General features: G+C 43.6%; 1 protein-coding gene across 1 annotated transcript in view; it reads left to right on the forward strand.

Annotated features, from left to right (window-relative positions):
* SYN3 (synapsin III) overlaps nt 1-26,015 on the forward strand; it is a 205,202-nt gene that overhangs the window by 10,796 nt on the left and 168,391 nt on the right. Inside the window, exon 3 of the mRNA XM_017823373.1 lies at nt 15,898-16,397. Coding sequence (XP_017678862.1) covers nt 16,081-16,397 — 317 coding nt within the window. The 5' untranslated portion in view covers nt 15,898-16,080. The remainder of the gene's footprint in view (nt 1-15,897; nt 16,398-26,015) is intronic.

A 26,015-nucleotide genomic window follows, 5' to 3' on the forward strand; every position in this document is an offset into this window, starting at 1 on the left:
AGGATACTGATAAGTCACTTTTTAGTAAAAGTGATAGCTAAAGCCGTTCACATTATTTGGAGTCAAATAGGCAGTTAACTGTTTGCCTTCCAAGTGAATGGAGAAAGTCCCACTTGTATGCAACTCAGGACTTCCAAACTTGGTGGAAAAAAACAGCCAGAAATGTTTACATCATATCTCTTTGCCAATGCAAAATACTTTAAATCTAGAAGTACTGATAGGCTTTCACCACCACTAAAATAAGTTCATAAACACAAGCATATTAACACAGAGCTATTAGAAAAGCAAAATCAAAAAAGCAGCAGAAGATTCAGCTCTAAGATGATTCAGACCTTTAAAATCTGTTGTTTAAAGTATAGTAACACTCCCTTTTTAGGTAAAAGGTGTTATTTTTTAATATAGTGTATCTTGGCCCTGTGTGATTGTCTTCTTTTGTATAATACAATGAATATATCCATTATGCTGTCATCTTTCTCCTCCACTTTTATCTGTACTTTGCTGAGTTTAGAGTAAGGCTGAACAGCCCTGTAGTGCATTGCAGCCCAGGAACATGTCAAAGACCTTCTTGGCAGCAGAAACACTTTTTCTTGATTCTGCAGAACAAGCTGACAAACTCCAGAGGAATCTACTAGAAAATACAGATCCCTCTCAGAGAAAGAAGTCAAGAAAACCAGGAGTTTTCTCACTCAACTTACCAGCACAGCACAGTTGTTTAGAGTCGCCGCTCTAGAGCAGTGAAAAATAAAATGGAAATTCAACATAAAGAATGATTACATGCTTCCAGAGGCGATGGGACTGTGTGTTTCTGTCCCTGAGTCACCACAAACACCTCTCATGCGCTGTGCCCGTCACAGTTAGCTGCCAGAGGCTGTGGACTCAGCATGTGGGCAGGGAAACACCCTTGGCACGTGGCTGTTCTCTGAACAAAACCAAATAATGTGACAAGTTAGGAAGCATTTATTCCTTTTTTAGCCCCAAAGATTTTGTTTTGCTGCTTAAAGATGAGACTCAGTGCCTGTATTTCCCTTTCTAGTAGCTAAAGCATTGATTGCACTTTGGCAAGTCGGGTTGGATGAAACACTGCGCTCTCTCCAGCAGCTCAAGGCTGCTGTATTTAGCTTGATGCTTCTATCTAAAATAGGCCTGGGTGTATTTAGTTAATCTTTTGGGCAGGCTTTCTTACTCCGGCAGCCTTGTGAAGTTTCTTTTGACAGAAAAGAGAGGAGTAGGCGAGGTAGGGAGGGTGCTGCTTTATAATAAAACTGAAAGAAGTTGACAGGAATTCATATTAGGTTACCTTGGTTTACTCTGGGCAACCTTAATAATTCAGCAGAGCCTTTCAGTCAGGGCTTCCCACGCTGTTCCCCACAGGGCCAGTTTAGTGTATGAGAGTTTCTTGAGGCCATTCAAGGCACCAGCTCCTAAGAAACACAAGGCAGAGGAGAGGATCATGCCTGTCAAGAGCTAGAGCTGACAATTCCTATTAATGTGCGGGAAGGCTTTTCCTGGGAAGATTTTTTGATATCTCTGACTCTTGGTCACGGTTCATGGGCCTCTGGCTTTATATGTCATGCCTCTGTGTTGAGAGAAAGTGCCACCTCTTTCGCTGAGCCCCAGGCTCAGACTGTCCCTCCTTAGGTGTGACCCACAGAAAGAGCAGGACAGTGCCTTTAGTCAGCCAGGGCAGACACAGACCTTGTGCAGTCTGACATCTCCTGCAAAAGTCATGCCAGCTGTCCAAGATCATCTGCCTCCCACTGAAGTCAGACAGAGAGAGGGATTATCTAACCCCCAAACTTCTTTTATTTCAGTAAGAATCCCTTTGAAGTTGATGAGAATTTTGATTGAGCTAGAAGGGAAGGAATTGACTACCTGCTTTCTGAGGTAGTTGCCAGTTAGAGAAGTAGCATTGCGAGTTTTTATGATCTGTTCTGCTAACTTGCAAGCAATATTGCAGTTTGGTAAATGTTCCATTAAAAACAATGCAACAATCAGAGGAGGATATAAGACGTGTTTCAGCATTGCTGAGGCATTTCATCTTTTGGACAGAAAAGTTCTGTGGCTATCTTCGGTTGACTGGAACAAATAATAACAGCAACATGCTGTGAACTTGTGACAGTTGAACCTCATAACGCTCCTTCAACCCGACTGTTAGAAGTAGTCAGCCAGCAATATATCAGTGCAGCATCTCTCCACTGTAAGACTACAGCTCATCAGGTGTAAGTCAGGCTCTGGAAATGCCATCTTTGAAAATCTGTTTGAAAAAGAAAGCCTGTGAATGAATGGGATATTTGAAACAAAATTTACAAGAAATTTGGGAATACTTATTGTGCTGTTTTGGAGAAAAAAAATTGAAGTTGCCAGATTTCTTTGAAATGAACAGTCTGGTCTTCAATCTACTCTTATAGGCATAAAAATGCTTACTTCAGCTCCATATGTCTTCCTGCACTGTAATTCCTCCTGTTCCTCCCATATAGCTGTGGCTGAAGATCTTGGTGCTTCTGTTAAGAAGAACCTACATCTTCAGCTCCTCCTCTGTTAGTCTGCCCTTCTCTCCATCTGGTTGTTGGATGGTCAGGATCTGCTGAAGAGCCTGAGGTAGTTCTGAGGTAGTTGTCCTCTGGCTTCAAAACACGAAGAACACCAACAGAGTTAAATTCTCAGTGAGGCACCTACACCTGCAACTTTCTCCAGAGCCTCCCGTACCCTGGACGAATAGAAGCAATAGCTGGTTACCTTCATACAATACTGCAAGACCAGTATATTTTCCAAGAGCAGAATAGGTGGTGAGGAATGAATAGACTCTTTAGTTGTCTAATCTCCTAAATGCATGTTTTTATGCCTAGTGATAGAGCATCAAAGGCTATGGGCAGGTAAGGAAAACTCTGATTTTTTAAAGACAGCATAGCACATGCCTGTTTCATGGTAGGATCAGGGCTAGCAGCTGATGGGGGAGGTGAAATAATAATAGAATCATAGAATGGGTTGAGTTGGAAGGGACTTTAAAGATTATCTATTTCCACCCCCACTTCCCAACCCTGCCATAGGAAGGGACACCTTCCACTAGGTCAGATTGCTCAGGTCCCTATCCAATAATCATCAGCAATAAATCTTTGTGAGCCTCTAAAGAGCATTTCTGAAGCTCAAAATACAACCAGGGTGTCCATGTAAACTAACAACAGGTTCTGCATTTCCTCTTGGAAAAACTCACTTGCCTTTGCTAACACAGAGCAGTTGTTATACTTACTAGCTGGGAATACTCAGTTTCTAACTAGGTTTTCCGCAGTTTCTCTTGCCAAAAGGTTCCTGCTGCTCCTTCATTAGTATTAAGGAGCATCGAACAGGTGCTATGATTGCATGGAGATGCCAGCAAGACCAACATTTTGATCAGCAACCACACTGCTGCTTGCTAGCAAAGAAAGCTTAGTGGGCCAAGGCTGGCAGAAACCCTAGGGGATGAGCTCTGCCATGAGGGGCAGTGATGAACAGGCAGAGAGAGGGAGGGCAGGGCCAAGGCTGACAAACCAGAATGCCATCCCTTGCATCACTTGGCAATGTTTCTTGTTCAACTTTCAGGACAGCCCAAACTGAAAAATCAGCTCAGGTAGGGACTGCTGCCAGACACTGACTAGCTCTGCAGATGATGCACTGTCAGCAGCTGCTGCTCAAGATCTAGCTGCCCAGGAGAGAGCTTCTGGTTTACAGATGAACATCTGAGCTCTCCTGGGATGTTTAAACAAGTGTCTTTGGATCGGGGTATCATATGCTCATGCAGTCCTTGCTGAAGTTGGGAGGAATCACTGTTTTCTTCACTCAGGCTTTTGGGGAGCTGTTGCTTTGCTCTTGCTGCAGTGGCTATGGCTTAGATCCAGACTGGTTTGGATCAGCTGGTGAGTATTTACAAATTAGCCTTGGAGTTGTTTTTTTCCAGCAGAAATGATAAACTCATGACAGGAGGAGCTGGAAGAAACTACAGAAGCTGCACTAGTGGGAGGCCAAGCTCAATGATCCTAGTCTTCAAATCCATTTGATTTTTTAGAAGTGCTCTGCAGTGCTTCAGTACTAATTGAAGAGATCCAAAGCAATTATCCTCTTTCAGAAATGAGATACTAATGATGGAGAGCTGAAGCGAGACAAGAGCAAGTGATTAAGCTGATAATAGTGAAGGACTTCTATATATTTGTTATCATGCTGTGTACAATATTCATGCTCACAAAACGATCCTCTCTTACCCTGGTTTTACATTTGGATTCCCATATGAAGTGATTTAACTAGGGTTGTTCCTGCACCTCTTAGGAAAATACATGTGGATTTGCAGGGCCTATCACCAAAATGTGAATGTGATTCAATACTTTGATGAAGTACAGTGATGATACCAGATATTCTCAACCCATCACTGCATCATGTTTGATTACTGCTTTTGAATTGAAGTAGATAGGAAAGGGGACAGAGGTTGTTGTGTCTAACGTGGTTTATTTATAAAAGACCATTCATACACTACTTTCTTACATAATTAACACCTTCTGGGTATCAACAACAGTTTCTTCAGTGATCAGTTCTGAAACAGGAGTCCAGTGACATTAGCAGTACTCAGTTGAGCTGAGAAGTCTCTATATTCTTCCATATTAAAAAGTAATATGGTTCTCAGGTAGACAATTTAAAATTTTTGTGGTTGCTGTACTTACTTTGTATATTATTGAACATCTCTGCAATCTGCATTTATATCACTGCACACCTCAGTCTCTCTCGGACTTGACCCAATTTACACTTTTCATGCTTTATTTATGTAGTTAGTGACTTGTTCAAAGTTAAAAGTCCATATGAAAAAAAAAACATAGAGAAAGGAACCACTCTTTCTATCCACAAAACCCATAAGATCGATTTTGTTTTGTGTACAGTCTTGAAATAAAGAAGAATGTTCTGTGTGTTTTAGTGAAGTGACTGCTGTACTGCAACATGCAGGAACATCAGCTCTGCCCTTCAGCTCCAGCCTGTGGAAAAGCTATGCAAGTGTAAGCACAGGCAGAATTTGGCTCATCATCTGAACAGGGGGAGGCCAGGGTGAGTGTATAGCTTTCTGCAAAGCTGCAGGGAATAAACACACTCCCTCAGCCAGCTGTAGTTAACACCTTGTCATCCATGCCGGTCTCTGAAATATTGAAGCTAAGATTTGTGCTCTGGGGTTTGTTCTTTGGTTTGATTTGGTTTGGTTTCTTAACCAGTTCTGTGCCTGCATAGTGATGACAAAGCAATGCAGTTGTTATCAGGTGGCCAGAAAGTTTTAAATCTTCTGGCCTTTATGATCCTGGGGCACAGGCACTCAGACTGGGCAAGATCTGAAAATAAACCTAGCAAAGCAAGGCAGCACTCTAGCTGTTACTCAGAGCTCTGAGGAGTCTGTTTTGGATTCTTCAGCTACTCTTGCAGTCTACTCTTTTTTTTTCTGTAAATACATATCCACAGTTAAAGTGGCCTTTTTCGGTAAGCTTCAGTCATGTGGGACAGCACCACTTAGCTCTGAAAAATGCAGATGTCCCAGAGTGGAATAGAAATACTTCACAATGCTGCTTTTATCATTAGTTGTATCATCATATAATTATACATAAATAGCTACAATCTACCTCTCCTGCTAGTCAGGACAAAGTAGAAAGGGAGGCCCCAGTGTGGCTCTCAGATAACTTCAGTGTGTGGTTTGTAGGATGTTCCTGTTTCTGTTCTGCCTGCTGCAATGCTCGCACTCTTTGTAACCGGTTAGTCACACCATATTTGTGTGGGTACCCTGAAGGACCTCACGTCGATGTGTGTGGCTTGAGTTCCTCCCACAGTGTCCTGCTTGGGCTGTCCAGCTGCAGAACTGCTACATGCTCCCTCTTCCCCTTGTCATGGTTTGAGAACCCCAAAAATCTAATTCCAATCCAAGCCCCCTCCCACATCTCAACCCAATGTGAGATGGGTTTTCCAGACACCACACAAGACTCAGAATGGGGCAAAGGGAATATATTACAATGACTATACAAAATAAATACTACAATACATTATATAGAATCTTAGCTATCTCTAAACCATGACATAAAAGTATTTACAATGGATCAAATCCCTTCTCCCCTCCAAATAAAAGTCCAGGAGGGAAGAAGGAAAAGATCTTTTCTGCTTTCAGAGCAGCAGTGTCTAAGGCAGCAGACTCTCTTCTTCTCATGCAGCAGCTGTAGCTGGATCTCTGCCAGTACACACAAGGGGGTATCCAAGCCCCTGGGCCACTCATCTTCAAGCAAGGGTCTTCTTCCGTAGGCTGGGTTCACCCAGACAACGGTTGCTTCACCACGTCGTACCACGAAGCACGGGGGTCTTTGTGACGGTCTGTATCTTCAGGGGATTCAAGTCCTCTTTGCAGAGCTCTGTGCTCTGTCTCAAGCAGTGGGGGGGGGCCAAGGTCACCCTCTCTGCATTTCTTCTCTGAGCTTTTCAGCTCCTTCCTGCAGTGCATGCTGCACTTCATCCCTCCCTTCTAGGAGGTGAGGGGTCTCCAAGGCGTTTGGGATCTTTTGGTTCAGTTCTTACCCCAAAAACTCTGTCTGTAGAGCTTAGGTCTGCTCTCTCTGCTGCTGGCTGTCTTTCTCTTCAGACAACTCTGTGTCTTCCTTGGCTGCATGCTGTTTGCTGCTCCTCCAGTTCAGTTCTTATCTGTTGGCTTTCAGCCATAGCCTCTGTTCGCTGCTGTCTCTGCCACTGCTCCTGCTGCCCACTCAAGGTGGAGAAAACTCCTTCAGCTTTCTAGCTACAGGCACTTAGCCCAGTCTAACACTGTTCCAAGTCCCTACAGCCCCCAGCCGGGGCTGGGGGGGTGAAGCAGAGCCCTCCCCAGGGGGCTCCAGCCCTCACTCCTCGTGGCTTTACAACATAGCTACTTCCTCAACAACAACTACAACTACCTTCTCTTCTGTTCTGCTTGTGATACGTTTATATTTTCCAAAAGCGCTCATTGGGTAAAAACCTCAAGGGTCACCACCCCCTGGGGTTTTACCATTTTATAACTTCAGGGGGAAAACTGTTTTCCCCCACCACACCCTCTTCCCCTTCCTTCTCTTCTTTCCTTGTGAAAGAAGTTCAGAAAGCATAGGAGAAGGAGAACCCACAATAGCTGTGCAGATTCGTCCTTTATATTCCCTGTTGCAAAACAGTTCTAAGCGACACATTCTTTTCCTTCAAGAAACCTTATTTCCCCCCCAGTCATGGTGGCTACATATTTGCCAGCCCTTGAAAGATTTGGTGGTTGGGTTCTTAAATAAGGCTGACCAATTTTGTAACCCTTAAAAGCTTTGTAATTCAGCTATTGATCAGCAGGGGAACCAGAGCTCTTGAAGCTGCTCATGCTGGGCAGCATAGAGGTGTGTGAGAAGAGCCTTGCAATTCCCCTGCACTCTGCAAAAGGAAGCTTGTCTTCTTAAGTGAGGAAACCAAGGCACTGACAGTGAGTGACCGTCCCCCAAGCTGATAACAGAATACTTTGTTAAAATCATAACTGTGCTTTATTTCCATCCCTGGGCCCAGCCCATTAGCCTGATCTCTCAGGACTTTGTCCGGGTCCAGAACCTAATCTGGTTCCCACACTCATATTTTCTGGTACTTTTTGCCTAAACATAGTTTCTGGTGTCTGAAGCCAGTTATGGAGAGCTTGTACACCATCCAGCTTCAGTACAAAGAATGGATAGGCAAACAGGCAGAAAATTATGCAAGAGGGAGACCAGAAGTGGGTGCAAATGGTAGCAAAACTTCAGATGTTTGAAGACTTCAGATGTTTGGAGGAAAACTTTCTAGCCCCCAGAAGCATAAAAAATCTAGGAAAGAAATGGAATTTTTGTGACATCTTAAAATGAATTAGAAGCATTGAAGCATTGCAGGAATTATGAAGTTGCGTTTGAAGATTTGTTATTTGGAATTATGCAATCGATTTTTTTCTTATAAACATATCAAAAGTCATACAATTTGCGTTCCAAACAGAAAATCCTTCTTATAGTCATCAGTTAATTGATAATTATCTATTTTATGTATATTATAATTTCTTAGTGAATTGTTTCTTCCCTTTCACAGCCCATAGCACTTTTTTCCCACAACATGTCTAGTTCACTCTGTAGTAATGAAATATTTTGTTTACCTGCATTTTGAATAACCAGTCTATTGTGGCAGAAGTGAAATACAGTATAAAGAAAATGGCATAGCAATGAAGAAGAGTATGTGATCATAATCAAGACAAGAGCTCCATTAGCACTGGGCAAGCCGCTGTAGTTTCCTCTGAGACCCTGTGAGTTGTCAGTCCCTCAGGCATCTCTTATCTGGATGAGCCCTAATGCATATTGGCAGGCCCTACATATTAAATACACCCAGCTTCTTGATTTTATTCAGATCAGCACTCTTCAAAGCAGTATATCTCTCAGCTGAAGGAAATCCCTGCTCTATTAATGGCCTGTCTGGTGCCAGTTTCACTCTTATCACCATGAAATCAGGACTTGAACAGTTGCTGCAGGAAACTCGAAGTATGTCTTATAACACACAACATGAACGGCATCAAATCCAAGCTTGGGAAGGAAAGAGACGGGGGCTTTAGAGCCTTCCTTCTTACAACTTCATCTACTTAATATGCAAAGCATTTATCTCTACAAATTCTCAGGTTTGTACTGCTGTCTCCTGCTTTTCTCTACTATAATGGTGAGGAGTAAGTGTAAGTGTGTAAGTATTAGCCTTAATGGAAGCATTAGTGTCACTATTGCTTGCGGTGGGAATGACCACAATACTCTTGGGAAACAAGAGATGGAGACAGTATGCCAACTCAACTGACTTTCAGATGGAGATGGCTCTATAGTATTCAAGGATTAGCACAGGATTTCTTTCCTCATACTGCCTGCTCCAGTTGAGCTGGGTCTGGCTTTGCTGATAAGCAAGCATTGATACTGAACAGAGACAGGCTACAAAAGGCCTCCATAAGCTCACTGACAAGGGGATATTACCACTGAGAGAACATCACAGCTATTAGGTGTCAACAGGATTTCCAAAGCGAGAATAAAATGAGGAAATAATATATTGTTTCCAAGAAGTAGCACATAAAAATTTGTTCTGGGAGATATTAAAGCCAGAGAGTATTATCATAATATTCAGATTTATTTTTCACTAGAAAATTTTTCACTATTTTTCATGGCTTTAATAATTGTCCTTCGCAATCTACTTGAAAGTCTGATCATCTTACAGTGATATTTTGTCATTTTAGATTTTTTTTTTACCCCATCTTCTTTTCCTCACTTGTCATGACAAAATAATAGGCAACAGAGGAAACAGACTGACTCATTTTCTGTTCAGGGTGTAGCTCTTGGGAAATGGTTCCATTTGCACTCAATTTGGTATGTGCACACCCATTATCTCTAGGAGATAAAGCCAACCCCCTATCATGAAACTGCTATATAGAAAGCACTGACGGCTTTGCAAACTGAAAATACAAATAAGATTTGTGAAGCCTAGACTTCCGGTTAAATAGCCACCCAAGCAAGATGAGAGGATTTTTTTAATAGGTTTACAGGAATGTGGCAATAAGACAATGGAATCGTTGCACCTTTATATGAATCAGGGGCCTAATGAAGCATGTTGAACATTGTGAAGTGATTTGCTTCTGACAAAGAAACATCCTGCCATCTCTGACGATATCTCTAAATAGAGAAATTGAACGCACAAGACACTGACTTCTTGCAAAAATCCTTAAAAAACACAGTTCCAAAGGAAATCACTGCTGCTGTGAAAGGTAATAAAGAATTTAGGAAGTAAATGGAATTCTGAAAGAGCACATGTTTATAAAAACTAAAAGAGAGTAGGTTTAGATCAGATATTAGGAAAAAACTCTTTAATATGAGGTTAGTGACACACTGAAACAGGCTGCTCAGAGAAGCTGGTGATGTCCCACCCCTGGAAGTGTTCAAGGCCAGACTAGGTGGAGCTCTGAGCAACCTGGTCTAGTGAAAGGTGTCCCTGTGCCCAGGGAAGTTGGAACTAGATGATCTTCAAGGTCCTCTCCAACCCATGCAATTCTGTGATTCTACGATTCTGGCAAGAAACCGTCTAACACGTAGCAGGAGACTCAGGCCCTGGATAGTATCATTGTCCTGATGGCATGCTGTTTCTGATCCCCTGCCCTGGCACCTCCTCCAGCTGCAGGGTCCTGATTTCTGGTAACCAGCTCAAAAGATACAGTATGACTCTGCTGGTGTCAGTCACAGTAGATACATGACTTTCAGAAGTGCATGTGGCACTGGGATGCATAAACCCCTCTGATTTTAGGTGGAATTTGCATGTAGTTTTACATGCTCTGGAAAATTTAAACCAGTGTCTATACTGGAGCTGTATTGTGTTGCTGATGCTTGGGAAAGCTCCCAGCAAACTGAATACCAGCATAGAAACTCTGTTTTCCTCTGTTCTTTTGGATGACTTACAGTCTTTCTGACTCTTATGCTTTTTGTATATGCTTCAGGTTTAAAAAATAGTATTTGGTGGAGTATCCTTTTCCTTTTCCATTTTCTAACCTATGTTGTTGTAATCTCCCAGTTTATGGAATTTCAGCTGATGCTGAAAAATACCAAGAAATGTTTAAACATGTGAACCTCTTGAGTCCAGAACTCTGGCAAATGAGGTAAATATCTTGTTTTATTCTACTTTCAGTTCTTCCCAAGAAATGCTAGGCTATGGCAAGCTTGGAAATGCTGAAGCCATTCAAGGTGAAACACTGAAAGCTTGACAATAATAAGTAATCTCTTCCTTTCCCCTTTTTTAAAATATACTAGAAATGCGGAAAATACACTTTATAAAAATAAACTGTAAGAAGAAAGCCATCCAGCTGGATTTAGAGCTCCCTAATACTGCTGTCCCTCCACAGAAGTTGACTCCCATGTTGTGTCAATATGCCTGAAGGCAGAAAGGGACCCATGGGAATGTCTTAAAACTTGAAGGTATGCTGAAGACTATCCACAAAATGTATGTGAGAGGTATCAGTCAATGGTTGTTGCCAGGTGAGGAGCATCCCCTCACCTTACCATCCACCATGGGGCAGAAACAAGTGTGAAGTCCCTTATGGTGAGGTGGAAGGATAATCTTCCCATGTTGGTTTTCCATCTTGCCACCCCCAGCATTGCTCTGTTGAGGCTGTCAAGAGCAGTAATCAGACACCAGCTGGCATGGTCGTGTCAGTTCATTACCTAACAGCATAAGATAACAAGCTCGGGGGAAATCTAAGCGTGGTTAACAGCTATCAGCTATGAGCCAGTTGAGTTTGATTCCCTCTGGATGCTACCGCACATCAGAAAGTAACCCGACAAGAGGTTTAAGTGAACATTTTGTTCTTGTTTTCCAACACATGTCAACAGGTTTTCTGAGATAAGTTGTATCTCCATGTACTATATCCTTGAGAGAAAGCAGGTAGGTGCCTGGCTGCTGTCAATGTGCTAAGTGAGTAGATTGCATATCCTCCCTTGCTCTTCCAAAAATATCAGCCAGGAAGTTTAACTGAGTGTAAGTGGCTGATGGTGCCAGCCTCTTTGCTGTTGTTTTCAAGGTCAACTCTAATTGACCTTACTCTTGCTTCATTTAGTTGCTGACATTGTTTCCTTTTGATTCCTGGCGGTGCTCACATTTTTAGGATTTCTGTGTTCCTGCACTGTCTCCTGGTGAAGCTGATTCCTGCTTAATTCCTCCCTTTCTGCTTATGCCTTCTCCTCCTCTCCTCCTCTCACTTCCTTGCCTGCTCCCTTTCCTTGGGACTCACTCATTGTGCTATGCCTCATTTATTATTTCCCAGTTCTGAAGTATAGCCCAGATCCCCATTCTGCAGCTTCACAGCCCAGATGCCCTGTTTTCCCAGCTAGCTTTCAGGAGCATCTGTTTCACACAGCAGCAGATTACTCCTGTAGGGTGAGAAGCAGCTGCTTGTATTGCAACTAGAGGAACTCCCCAAGAACTGTTGCCTTGCCTGGAATCAGGCCATGGTCTGTATTTCAGCTGTGCAGGGGGCTACTTTCCTGTGATGTATCTCCCTGTGATGCATAGGAAGACACTGGTGTACACAAGCAAGGTACAACTTGATGGTGTAGAGCCAGCACCTCTCCTACCTGTGGCTCTGGAGTGATAAAATACAACTTAGCAGATCTGTCTTGTTTTTGATGGAGATGCAGGCTCCTGGCTTTGTTGAAGTTACAGCCCCACTCGCTTGCTAGGGTAGGTTCTCTATGTGCACGGGGTGGATGCAGTGCTGCATGAGAGCTGCACAGAGCCAGATTTGGCCTGACGTGCTGAGCCTTCAGGAATTCCAAGGGGAGTTTCAAGCGGTAGGAAAACTAGGTCCTAACCCACTCAGCCTGTGCCTGTATGAAAATGCCTACTGCTGAAAGTTAAATAACAGCAAGTGTGCAGGATGCAGAAGCAGGCCATGAGGTTTTCCAGTAATCAGAGCAGCGTAAACTGCTGGGAGGTTACACTGCTCCCATTGCAGAAAAGATCTCCTCTGTGGCAGTACTAATAGCAATTGACAAACCAATACAGCAAAGCCACCAATAACCTCATTTAAAAAAAATAAAATCTCTTTTAATTACATTACTCAGATCATTAGAAAAATGTATGTAATGAAAGGAGGACAGCCTGTGCCATCACTCTAAGATACCTAAAGTTGAAGATCCTGACAGGAACCCCGAAGTGGAGCCAGGGGTTACTCTCTGCTGCAGCACTGTCGTGCTGTTTGAATTTAGCCTCTGCATACTTTGCCAGAGGGAGATTTCCTCATGACATCAGTTGCTTAGGTTTTCTCTCCTTCCTTCCCAAGCCAACAGCATGCAGCCCAGTCTTAGCAGCTAGTGGAGACAGTGCCAGCCGGCAGAGGGAAAGGCCAGACTAAGTGCAATGTCCCAAATTCTCTAGACAAGAGAATTTTGCCAGCTCCCAGTGTCTCTCGGGCAACATCTTCCACTACTAAATCCCTATTGGAAAAAAATGATGGTCACTGTAAATATTGCTGTTTGAAAGGGTCCAAGAAGAGAGTGATCATAGCCTTGCAATAAGTATGATATATTGTTTAGTGTGAGCACTGGTCACAATTTGGGAAGCCTGGTTGCAGAGGAAACCTGTGTGTCTTCCAGGCACATCACGGAGTACTCTGATCCTACCCAGCCTTGGTACACCCTATGCCACATGCCTCTTTGCCCTTCTTCCCTCAGTGCAGGGCAGAGCAGAGATACCTGCCCTTAGCTTTACTGGCTGATGCTTTGCAAGATACCCCTGTTCATTTGGAGAGTGCAAGTCTCACAGAGGAGAAAGCAGCCATGCAAGCACTTGGCAGTGTGGGATACGCACCTTCACAAGCATGCAAGTCCTGATGGACCCTGTCCCAGGCTTGTGAAAAGAGCCTGGTCCAGCCTGTATGGCTGGGGCTAGGTTCCCTCCCGTGGCTGAGAGCTGCCACAGCAGGAACCAGCAGCTCTGCGATGCAGTGCAAAGCATGCAAGGGGCAGGCATCTTGTGTAAAGATGCTTCTCCCAAGACCAGTATTGAACTTATATCCCACGTCTGGCCAGTTAACACCAAAGTCCCAGAAGAGAGCATACGTAATTGCTGTACATAGTAATGGGATACTCATTTGGATCCCTTCTGACAGTAAACAAATCTCTGGGATGTTCCTCTTAACCCAGACTGGACCTACTCTTAAGTGGACTGTCATTCAAGAGAGGGGATTTTGCTTATTAGTGTCAAGCAAGGTAGAACACACAGTTTCCTGAGCAGAGAACAGCGCAGCACATTTTTACCCAGTCTGTAGTGTATAAATCCCCCAAAACCCCTGTAGGCTCTACCACTAGGATCATCCCGGACAGGAAACAGGAGACGGCTCTGTGCTGGCACTTGCAGTTACTGCGGTAGGACAGGGTAGGCCAAGTGCTGTGTGGGTGTATATATGAGGTGAGCAAGCAGCTCATAACTCATGGATACTATCTGTTACCTTCTTTTTGGAACGAGTGCTGCAAAAACAAGTCAGTGCTACCAAAGTGCTCACTGGTGTGTGTGTTCGCTGATGTTGTGCAGTCACCGGGCGTGCCAGGACCAGGCAGGAAGTCAGCACAATGCCTCAAGATACGTTATCGACTGTAAATGTGGCAGGAAGTCATTAAGGATTTCCTGAGCTATGCCCTGGGAAAAGACTACCTCCAGGCTCCAGCAAAGTCAGAGGACTTGCACTGCCAGGGTTGAGAAATCAAAAGAAAAATTACTCTAATAAGCCAATGTCAGCAGCTTCAGCAGGGAGCCCTCTGCTCCAGATGAATCCTATGCCCATGGGGTTGGGGTGGTGATGGATGATGAGATTTGGGGCACATGTGCCAAGGGGCTCTTTGCAGCTTGATTATTTGCATGTAGGCTCATCTGAGCTTCCCTAAAGGTTTGGGGGCTATGAGGGGGACAGACATGGGTAGGTTCGAATCCTCCATCTGTAAAGCTTTGTAAATCCCTATATGTGACAATAAATGAAAGCTTATTATAAGACAGCTATTTGGTTGCTCCATGAGCTCTTACTCACAGCTCCAGGATGGAGATTCACAGACATTGAGCTCTCTTGGGCCAGCTGGAAAAGACAGTTTTCTGCCACGAGAAGGCAAAGAGAGTTTGGGACAAGAGCATGAACAGTAAGGGAGACCAAACTGCGTGAAGGCAAGGAGCTCCAGTATTTGTAGGAGATCATTCAAAAAGACTTGATGTAGTTAGGGAATGATTTAAACAATGATATGAAGAGTGCATGTGACTCATTTCACTTAATGTATGGGAGAACTCTTATTTTCATTACTGCAGATATGTATGTCTTGAAAAACATATCTTTTTTACCAGCAATAATTTTCTTTTGTTTTTCCCCTAAATCTCATCAAACAAGACTCAAAAGCTGTCTCAGCAGATAAAAATTTCTTGGGAAATTACTGCGGAAATCTGTTTTCTGGGATGTGCCTAAAGGTGAAAAATTCTTTAAACTATGAGATTATTTAACTGCTGAAATACTTAGTACTCAGAGTAAAAACAAAGACATCATACTGTGGTCAAGGGAGAAGAGTCAAATACTTACATTTCACAATGTTCATTTTCTCACTTGAAGTGATGAGTGGAATGAGAGATCTTTCTTCCTAAAAAAAGACAACAGAGGGAAAAAATATGTGAAGGATTAGACGGCCAAACTTCTAGTTTTGAGTACCTGCAAAAATCCTACAAGTGAACTTGCAAAAATCAGATAGCCTGCTAGTATCTAGCAACCAATCACCAGCGTGCACTTGGCTCAGAGTCAAATTTTAAGTGCAGAGAGCAGAAGGGACCGAAACGAGTAGTTTGAAGCTGCCACTGCACTTGATCAAAAGGTGTATAGGGATTTTTCTACTATTTATTGTTTACACGCTATATGAATTTAGGATTCCTAAAGTTCAGAGCCCTGCTTACAAACCTGCCAAAGATAATACAACTTCATTCATTTGCATCATTTGCTGATTATTCTATAACAAGCATGTGTTATTTTTAACACACAAAATACCAGAAATTAATGTCTCTCTTTTTAAAATTAACGTTTATGATCAGAATAATTTTTTCTCTCTCCACACTGAATAGCTATAGAATTGTTAGCCCCTAAGGTAGTGCAAGCTGGTAGTACTGACCAGAAAATGTTGGGGGATGAGAGTTGTGAACCATATTTTGTCCTACCTGTTTGACTGTACCAGTGTAGCATACTGCATAGCAACCAGTAGTCCTTTCCTCTCTTGTTGATTAAGGCACCCATCTAAGAAGCCAACAGGGTTTTTCTTATCTCAATCTCACAGTATGTATCTCACATATATGTCTTTGATTCTCTTCCCATAGGAGAGAAAGAAAATACAGGTGAACAAATAAGGTATATTTCTCCATCAGGATTTCAACGGAGAAAGTCTGCCTGCCTGAAGTGTAAGGAGGTACCTACACGGACACAGAGACATCCCCCAGGACTGGTGACACCATTGTTCAGCCTTGCTCTTGCTAAGAAAGTTTCCATACAACGCTGCAACAATGAATTTCCTCCGGCGGCGTCTCTCAGACAGTAGTTTTGTGGCAAATTTGCCCAATGGCTACATGATGGACTTGCAGCGCCCTGACAGCTCCACGAGCTCCCCAGTTTCTCCTGCCACGGAGAGAAAGCATCCACAGCCACCTCAACCCTCGCACTCTTCCTCCACTGGCACCAGCATCTTCAGCTCCATCTCCAGTGCCATGAAGCAAACCACACAAGCAGCTGCAGGACTGATCGATCACTCGGTCAGCCCCACACCACCTGTGGTCCAGAAACCCAAGATCCTCCTGGTGATTGATGATGCACACACGGACTGGTAAGGCATCAGCAGTCCTGCTACTGAATTCAGTTTCCTAATGTTTGGGGAATAGAGGGATCTGGGAATCACAGATAATCTGCAGTGGGGTACACAGTTGCCTTCATGTCTAGGTCACCGGCTCTGGCCCCAGGTTGGTTCCTGTCAGATGACTTGCATAAATGGCAGAGTAGGCTTTTTTCATATCTTTCTTGAAAGAAATGTTCATTTGGTATTCATTGATCAGCTTCCTCGTAGCCTCAATATATGAGTGCACATAGGGCATTCTCTACCCAGCAGGCTTAGCCAAGTTGTCACATCTAGCAGTGGTCCTAAGAGGTCACAGCTGAAGGTGTTTTAGTGTTGTGGTTTAGGACCTTAACCCACTGTTTGTGCTGGCTCTGAACACTAAAAGGGACCCAGTCTCTCCAACTCTCAATCTCTCTTGAGCTTTCCTCTGTCTGAAAATTTCTACATAAATTATGAAAAGATAAGCAAGCTTACTGCTGCCTGGTCAAGATTCCTTCACCCACTAAGCATAGCAATAACTATTGGCAAAAGACTCTCAAGCTCAGCTAGGCCTCAAATATGTCTTGTTTATGCAGGTCTCTTTTCAAACAAAAGCATAGAAGTTTGTTTCCTATGATATTGGCTAGCAAAGGACCATCTCCAAAGGGTAGGACAACTGAAGTCTTCTGAAATCTTAGAGAAATTACTTACTGCTTGCTTTTGTTTCATCTGCCAGCTTGTCACAACACAGAAAAAAGGTGAGAGTAGCACAGGTGAGGAGGCAACATTGAAGACTTCAAAATTAAAGAAGTTGGGTTACAAGGTCTTGGCCAAGGGAGGTTTATTTTATTGTTCTTTTCATCCCACGCCACTCTTCAGTACAGTTTTCACCTTTGGTCTTCTCTACTTAACCAGAAGAGTGGAGACAAGGTGACACCTGCCTCCCTGGGTGTATCTTCACAGGTCAAGAGCTTTGCTCTTACTCAAAAAGGGACCATGACTAAGTACAACTAGGTCAGCTGTCTTCAGCCAACTTAAAGTAAGAGAGGGAAAACAGTGGGATTTTTCTCAAAGGAAGAACAACTTTTTAACTGAGTGGGAAAATCCCTGATAAGGTGATTGTCATATCATATGTTCCACTGACCTCGTGTTTGTCACGGTAACAGCCCCTTAACACCAGATAGTTCAGTCTGGCTCAACCAGATCTGATCTCTCTTTCCTGGGTGCACCCACAAGTCTCACTAACCTCAGCCTCTGTGAAGTGTTTTTGCAGTTCCTTGAGGACGCTGCCAGGTGGCAGTCCCTTAACATAGCATCCTCCATCTGGGAATGAGAGTGCCTTTGATGCACAACTCTAGCATCTGGGGCTTAGCTGGCACCGTGTAGTCCAAACACTGAAATCAGAGAGGAAAGCCCAAGCTCAAAGGCCAATCTAGTTTTAACTTGAGATTAATGGTGCTGAAGGTAGTCAGAGGAAAGGACAAGGAGGGGTTGGACTCTGCTGCAGTGTTTTCATGTTTTAAAATACACACTACATTCAAATCTCTGCCTTTATATCTCCCAGCTGCTGTTCTGTCATACAGACTTTGTGGTCTGTGAGCTGAGCTTGCCAAGGAAACAGCAGCTGGGATATATAAAGAGAACCTATGGCTACCCACACTGTCTTCACTCCTCCCCTCATGTAAGTACTCCACGCATCCTGCTGCCTTGGCTGTCCCTCTGCTGTCTATAACTTAGCAGTTTCTAGACATGATGGGATACCCCTTTCATTTATCCTTGCTCTGTGCCCATATCTACAAGTTTGCAGGTGTCAAATCTGCTTGCCAAGGCTCCCTTGGCCTTTACTCTCTTTACTAAGCCTGTGAGGGCACTGCATAAAATTAGTGTATGAATTCATTACTATACCCTGATATGTGTATGATGTGAAAACCAAGGAAAGAACATTGCTAACCCTTGCCTGCCATGGCTCTTTGTAGCATGAGCAGAAATACATGCTTGGAAACTTTCCCAGCCTAAAGGCAGCAGCACGCGGTCCTTTCTAAGAGAGCGTACCAATGCAACCACTCCAGTGGGCCAGGAGTGGTACTTGGCAGTTGATTTTTGTGTCTCCAGGAAACTCAGCAAGCCCTTGAGAGCAGCACTGAAGAGAAGTGGCTCCATGGCTCCGTGGATGTTTATTTTTGGTAAGGTACTTCTGGGCAATGCAAGTCATCCTCTTGGTCTCAGCCAGGGTGTTATGTGAGTTCAGGCTGAGCAGCCTGAGAAAGCAGAGTTTGCCTTGTGAGAGCACAGCTGATGAAGCTGGTTATCTAGGGATTCTGTCTGTCTACTCTTTATCATGTACAGAGACAGTCCCAGACTTTGGAAGCTGAATAATAGTGATTTTTTGGTTCTGTGTTGGTGATTTTGTGTTTAGAAGAAGCATCATGTTTGCAACTCATTTCACTTCCGCCTGCTCTGGTTCTTGCTACCTGTGAAACTTTTGTATTTGGTTTTCGAGAAACCCATTCCTTCTCCCTTTGAAACAGTTTACTAGAAAAAAATCCTCAAGAAATAACTACTGAAGCACTGCCTTTATTTTAAGGGTGGGGGTGTTTCTATAGTGCCTCCTCCCCCAGAGCAAGTTACACAGGGTTTACAACAAGGACTAGCTTGTTCACGGACAGGAAGGGTGAGAGACAGTGGAATCTGCCATTTGATTTCTCTTCTCCAAATGAAAGCACTTTCTCAGAATTGGAGACTGTAGCAGTTTTGCCAAGCCAGACATTAATTTATCATCACTTTGTATTACAGCAAAGAGCTGCAGTTGTGAATTAGGATGAGGTGCTGCACAAGTGCATGACAAAAGGCTCTAACAACTCAAATAGGCAAGTGCATGTTGAATGCACTTTAAAGTGACAAAGGGCAATCCTTTCTATTTTCAGGGAGCTACTATGTCTCTAATGGTACAGTATAGCAATCAACTTCTCCCAGAGGCCTGGAGGAAGGAAACAGCACCCATGGTAATCCATGGTTTGTCTTCTGCCATAAAACCCTTGCGGTTCTTGACATGCAATATGTCTCTGGTTTATTACAAAGACAAAGTACTATAAAAATAATGTGAGTTCCATAGAATATGATCAGCTGCTTTCTGCATTAGCAGCAGTAAAAGAAAGGTACATTCTATTAAAAGCAAGGGAACTCACCCAGCTTTCTGCTAAAGTGGCAACATTTTGACAAATTTTCCATTCTTCTCCAAGATACAGCTCTAGCACACTGCAAGGAAGCACGCAGTGAATCACCATGTGGAAGATGTGCACAAGAGGAAAATACTGTCACTATAGCTGCCTTGTGCTCTTGGCTTTGACAGGCAGCCCTCAGAAGCATGCACATCAGTGAATGTACCTGTGCATCAGCACACTAGGGAAAAGCTTGGCTTCTCTTCAGTCATTAATGGTACATTTCTCAGCTGGGAACCTCCACCTGGAGAATGAGGCTCCTTCTTGTGGGCTGGGAGTATCTGTGCCTTGGGAGACTTCCAAAAATGCATCCACAACTCACCTACTCATCTACAACAGCTGCCAGAAAATAAGAAGCTCGCACATGAATAAATGTGCCTGTATTAAACACACTGCAAAAGGGAGCAGGACCATGAGGAAGGGGGACAGCAGAACTCCATGCAGTGGCATACAGGCCAGCTCTGGCAGCCCAATCTCAGCCAGGAGGAAAACATCCCACGTCTGGCAACCTCCCCTCCCGACGTGCTATTAAGTAAAATTGTGCTCTTGCTGGATTGAATTTCTCAGCAGATCAAACAGGATTTAGTGCTGAGAATTGTTAACCCCCATCCTCTGTGAAAGTGCTCAGCTTTCTAGCCTAATGCCTCATGTTTAAACAGCTTATTGGGGAAGTGATCAAGCACAGCTAAGGCTCCTATTAACCACAAATGCTAAAAGCATCGCTTCCTGGACTAGTCAGCATAACAAAGTTGTTCTTGTTGCGTTTGTTAGATATCTTAGGTACATTTGTGAAGTAGCTCATGCCGCTTTTCAAAGTCATTGGTGTGTTTTGTCCATATTTCAGTCCGTTCCAAGAGCTAGCAGTGCTTCGTGCTGTCTTGCACAAAACACATGTAACCCTATGTACAGCAGTTCTATGTGAGAGGATTGTGACATGCATATTTCACCAAACAAATAAGCCACAGAGGACATGTTAGGAGTCACAAAATTGCATTGTTTTTTCTCCCATTTACTTGACAGCCAAATCTGCCTGAACATCCTGTCTCCAAAAATTTTAAGATGAAGAAAGAGAAAAACTGTGGTTAATACTGAATGGAATCCTCTTAATACATCTGAAATGGTTCTTTGTATAACAATAATGTCATTATTCAGGTCTAATTATGGACTGATTTGACAGGATTACTGTTTTATACTGTTCAGAGGAAATTATCAACTTTTTTTCAAATAAAACCAATGTTTACTTCTGATAATACAGGACAATACTGAGCTTTAAGCACGTCATTTGCCTAAAAATAAGATTGGTCATATAATAACACTCTAATACTGATTTTTAGTAACATGGGAGTTCTTAAATCATAATTTCTTTTTTCAAGGAATTCCTTTTCAAAAATATTCAACAAGTGTCATGAGTCATTTCATGCTTTCAGTAGGCTGAAGGTGATATGTTAAGGCTCCCACTAAGAGAAATATTTCTGTACCCAACTCATTTAAATATAATGGGAAGTTTTGGACTTCAAGCTTGAACTTAGGAATTTGCTGGTTAAATTGCAAAGTTTTGTCTATGTTTCCTGCTAAGAAGTCCCAGATCTTTTAACATAGTGGTAACGGGCAATAAGTTATTATGAATTAGCTTTTTTTACACAGTGGTGACCTTTTAAGATTTCACAAGTTCTGTGCAGCAATGCAGCTATAATTTAAAAAAACCCTAGGGATAAAATTCACGTTTTCACAAATCTGGTTGAAAAACCCTTTTATTTTCATCATTTAGCCACATCTACCCAGTACTGAAGATTTCTGTTCCTATAATTATTGTCAAATTCTGCTTCTTGAGAAAGGGAAAGGGGAAAGAGGAGGTAAGTTTGTGGTAAACGGGTGTATGTGTGTTTGTGCACATGTGCACACTTGAAAGCAGCCTGAAGAGTTTCTGTATTCCCTAGTATACAGGCACAGGGGTGAAAAGGAGGCAAGACTGTCAAAAATATTCAAGACATTGCATTTATCACATCGCTTTCCAGTCTGTTTTAGGTATATCACCGTCCTGTCTGTCTGTATTTTTGTCCTGCATATGTAAAGCAGCTTGGGATCTAGCCCCCGTAATGAAAAGTGATACAGAAATGTAAAGGATTAGTATCATTACAAAAATAGACACAAGGAGTATGGAAAACATTCCCCACCAGGTTATAACTATGCTAATGCAAGTCAAATCTCGGACCTTAATTGCTTTACCAGAGTTCCTATAAATGCATAGAATTTAACCTCAGAATGTCCTGCGTAGTTTTTTTAAAAAACCAAACCAACCCTCAGATAGATTTCTCAAGGTTTGTGAGACAGAGTTCTTCTGGCTGAAAGTCCGCAGTCCTGCCCCAGTGTTGGTTCAAGTTAGACCAGTTCTCCTGCTCCTCAAGTTCAGGGAGAACAGAATTGGGCTGGAAAAAAATATTGCCAAATCCTCAACAAAAATGATACCCCTTGAAAACAGCTCCAGGCCACACCATCTAAATTTAGCAACATGGAAATATTCCAGAAATGCATTATTTTGATAATACACAAAATAAAATTGCTGCCTCATTTTGTACTTTAGGCAGTACCCAACCTCCACTGCCTACCCCCCTGCCCTACCCCCCTGGCCCCAGCTCTTTGTGACCAGAAGGAATGTGACCACAGTATAGCCTGGGTGGGGGACCAGACCTACAACAAAGTGTCTTTCCTATTCTGACAGCTCATAGAAGCCCAAAAAGCTGTGCCCAAAAGCAATAGTGCTGCACTAACTAGTGCTTCTTCTCTTGGATGAGGGGGGATGGCTTTGATTACCCCTTTTTGACAAGCAGGAGGTGGCACAGGAAGATGCTGGGAGGTCAGTATTGTGTGGGACTCCATAATTCCTTGAATAGAAAGAGTGGCCTGAATGGTTGGGTCTGTGATCATTAAAGTGCTGGTGGCTTGCCAACCCAGGTCTCCTCGAAAACAGGCCTTCAGTTCCCTCAGAGAAAGAGAAGACTCACAAAAGATTTTAAAAACCCTTCTCCCTTCCTGCCACAGAGCTTCCCTTTCTGTGTGTGTTCAAGCCAAGAAAATCCTCCCAGCCCTGTAGGGTGGGACCATCAAGGACCTCATCACGAGGACTTCCTTTATCCAAAAAAAACCTAACCCATACCACCATCAGAGCCCAATACAAACCCCTTTGGAGAGTCATTTCTTCCCTTGGTGTGATCCCATAATAATAATGCCTTAGAGATGGTTTTACAGTAACCAGAGTGGGCTGGGTTTTATGGTTCCTCCCAGAAGGCAACAAAAGAAGTCTGTTCCCACGGCCTGACCTTGGACACAGAGGACATACCTGCGGTGCTGCAGAACTGGCTCTCCATTTGGTGGCTACAGTAAGCCAAGTGATGACAACACCGAGAGCAAGGTGACCTTGCCCTGAGGAGGCACAGAGCTGATCACAGCAGTATTGTGTCCTGGGGATGGAGTGGAAACTTTTATGGAGCTCCTGGAAAAGTATCAGTGTATTTAAGGTTACCTTTTGACCCAACCCAAACCTGAAATTTACCTCTTGGTCCCTCACTGTCTGTATGTACAGTGTGAATACCCTTTTTATCTTTCTGCACTAGCCTGTGGTCCATTTAACCTTTAATTCCAACCTTGTTTTCTGATGTGTCAAAGCACACATCCATCACACTTATCCGTCTTCAATATTCTGACACTCTCCAGCCCTGGCCCAAGGCACTACTACAAATTAAATATAAACTGCCAACCATTTCATCCCACAGGTGAACAGTGCATAAAGGTCTCTGGGCCAGAGCAGATGTGGACAAAAGCTCCAGCAGCTTGCAGACCTTAGGATTTGTAGTGATTTTTCTCATCCCTATACCCTGGGCAGTCAGGACTTGTCCATCTCAAAATTCCTTATCATGTACAGCTGAGAATTGTTAAAGTGGGGAAAAGTGGTGAAGGAGTTGAGAACTGGCTCCTCAAAGGAAAACCTCCCTTGTTTTTACCTCTGAAATAAAAAGGGCACAAATGCATTTCTCCTCCCCCCAGTGTGTGGGGGCTGGGGGGGTCGGGGCATTCCAGCAGCTGCTGGCCAGTATCCTGGAAACTGTCTCCTTTTTCCCAGTCCCAGCCCCTTTTATGAAGGAGACAATGCAGACATACAGTGAGTGCCTTGTGCATCACTTGGGCCCCCAGGCGCTTTGACACAGGGATTTCGTACAGTGCCTCACCCCCTCCCCACCCTCCCTGAGGTGCCCCCACACCCAATCCAGGGGGCTTCAGCCTCGCCTTTTCCAGGATGATCCAGAAAGAAATTGCATGTCTTATTTTCCCAAGGGGCTTGAGAGAAATATGTGTAATGTGATACCAAGAAAATAATTCAGATAGTTCCAGAATTTACCCATGGATGTTTTTTAGTTTGTTTACCCAAGTCTCTTCTTCATCATTTGTCTCCTTCTTTCTTACACTCGGTCCCTTGCCCACCTGCCCCAAGGGTCCCATAGGACCTGCTCTTATTCCTGTTCCAGATAGGAAGCCATCTCCATCCAAAGTGTGGCTTGGCTTTCTTTGCTTGTTATGTCTTGATCCAGAGACACAAGCTCAGCCAGAGGATTTGGAGGAATTTGCCATTACAATATCCTAGTGTCTTTCTTTGGCATGCTGTCAGTGATACTGAGCCCATTTTTGGGTTGAGGGTAAAAGCCAGCTCCCAGGTTTGTAGCTCAAGGCCTCTCTTTAACAGTGATACCCCAAAAAGTTCCTGGGTTCACTCATATCACAGGGGATTTGGGCTCAGGTATATTTGTTCATCTGAAGGATGGCTTCCTGGTTTCCAAGACATTCTACCAGCACTACAATATTTGCTAAATCAGCTCCACTGAGGTCTCTCACAGGAAGATCTGAGCTGAATTTCTTTGATTTCTTCCTATCCTAGAAAATTGCTCCATACAGGAGCCATTTTGCAGGATAGCCTGAAGAAGTCCCATGAATTTAATGTGAAATACTAGCCTGTCTGCAAAGCTGCATAATGAGTCATAACTTCTGCTTCACCTAGATAATGGACCTGCAGGAACAGTTTTAAGCTTTGAATCATGGCACTCCTTCAGACCGTCCCAATCATTTCAAATCCCTTACCTGTCCCGGCTAATGCCTTCTCCATGCTCAGGCCACTGTTCTGCACCTTTTCTTCCAGGGGCTGCAGTCTAGTGTCACCTGTACCCAGGGAAGAGCTCCTTGGGCTTGATAACTGAGCATCTTTTCCTATTCCTCACCTGTGCAGATCATTTTCCAGCCTGATAGAAGTTGTCCAGTCCCCTGCTGTACTTCTGATGCCTCCTTCACAGAAATCCAGAGGAAAACACTGAAGAATTCCTCTGAAGCAGCTTGGATTTATTCCTTTGCACCAAGAGAGGAAAGCAGACAAAAGAAAGAAGAAAGTTGTCTCCAGAAGAGACAACACAAGCTCTTCACAAATAGCTTCTTCTGGACCAGCAAGCTGGTCTAGCAGAAGGTGTCCCTGCCCATGGCAGTGGGGTTGGAACTGGATGACCTTTAAGGTCCCTTCCAATGCAAACCATTCTATGATTCCATGATTTCTGTGCTGAGCATGTATATTGGCTGACGGGTTGAGTACTCATTGCACCTACTTTTGTTTTAAAGAAAGAGGACACGGCTGATGAAACCAGTTATTTATCATACAGAGAAGAAAGACGAGAATCTGTGCTCTCCTAATGGAAGTAGTTTGTCAGTTGGGGTCTTTTGTTGATGATCCTGGAAGCCCCTACTCCATGCGTGGAACTTGCTTCTCTTGTGCCATGTGTCCCCATGACACGAGAGCAACACAGCAGTGCAGGCTTGCCCTGGCTACCATACCCACAGCCCACTGGCCCAGCTCTACCTCCCCTGGGCCTGGTGACATGCAAGGAGAGGGGACGTCATTCCCCATGAGCACTGACTCTCTGTGTTTGCAGTCCACGAGCATTAGCACAAAGGTGCAGGGGAGCGCATGGATTAAGGCAGCCCTCACATGGGTACTGTGCAAGCTCTTGGTGATGACAGAGGGATAATTCGAGTGTCTCACAGGTGTGTTTGCAGACTTGGTTCAGTGCTAGCATCCCTTGCTCAAACAGATGCTTTCCAAACACCTAAGGGCATGAATGTTATACATGGACTTTCTGTGAATTAGCCTTATGGAGGTAACTGGAGGTGAATAGAACATTTATTTTTTCCTTGCTGCTGTTAGGGATACACTCCATATCTAACAGAAGACTGTGCATATACTTCCTGCAGCCGTGATCACTGAGGCAGACTGGGGCTGGTTTAAAGAATATCTCTGGAAATTAAGCTTCTATTATTTCCAGATTATTGTATAAGAGGTATTGGGATTCTTATGTCCCTGTAATCATGCCAGAGCTGAGGC

This window comes from Lepidothrix coronata, unplaced genomic scaffold (assembly GCF_001604755.1).
Source record: "Lepidothrix coronata isolate B3197 unplaced genomic scaffold, Lepidothrix_coronata-1.0 Scaffold102, whole genome shotgun sequence".
NCBI lineage: Eukaryota > Metazoa > Chordata > Aves > Passeriformes > Pipridae > Lepidothrix > Lepidothrix coronata.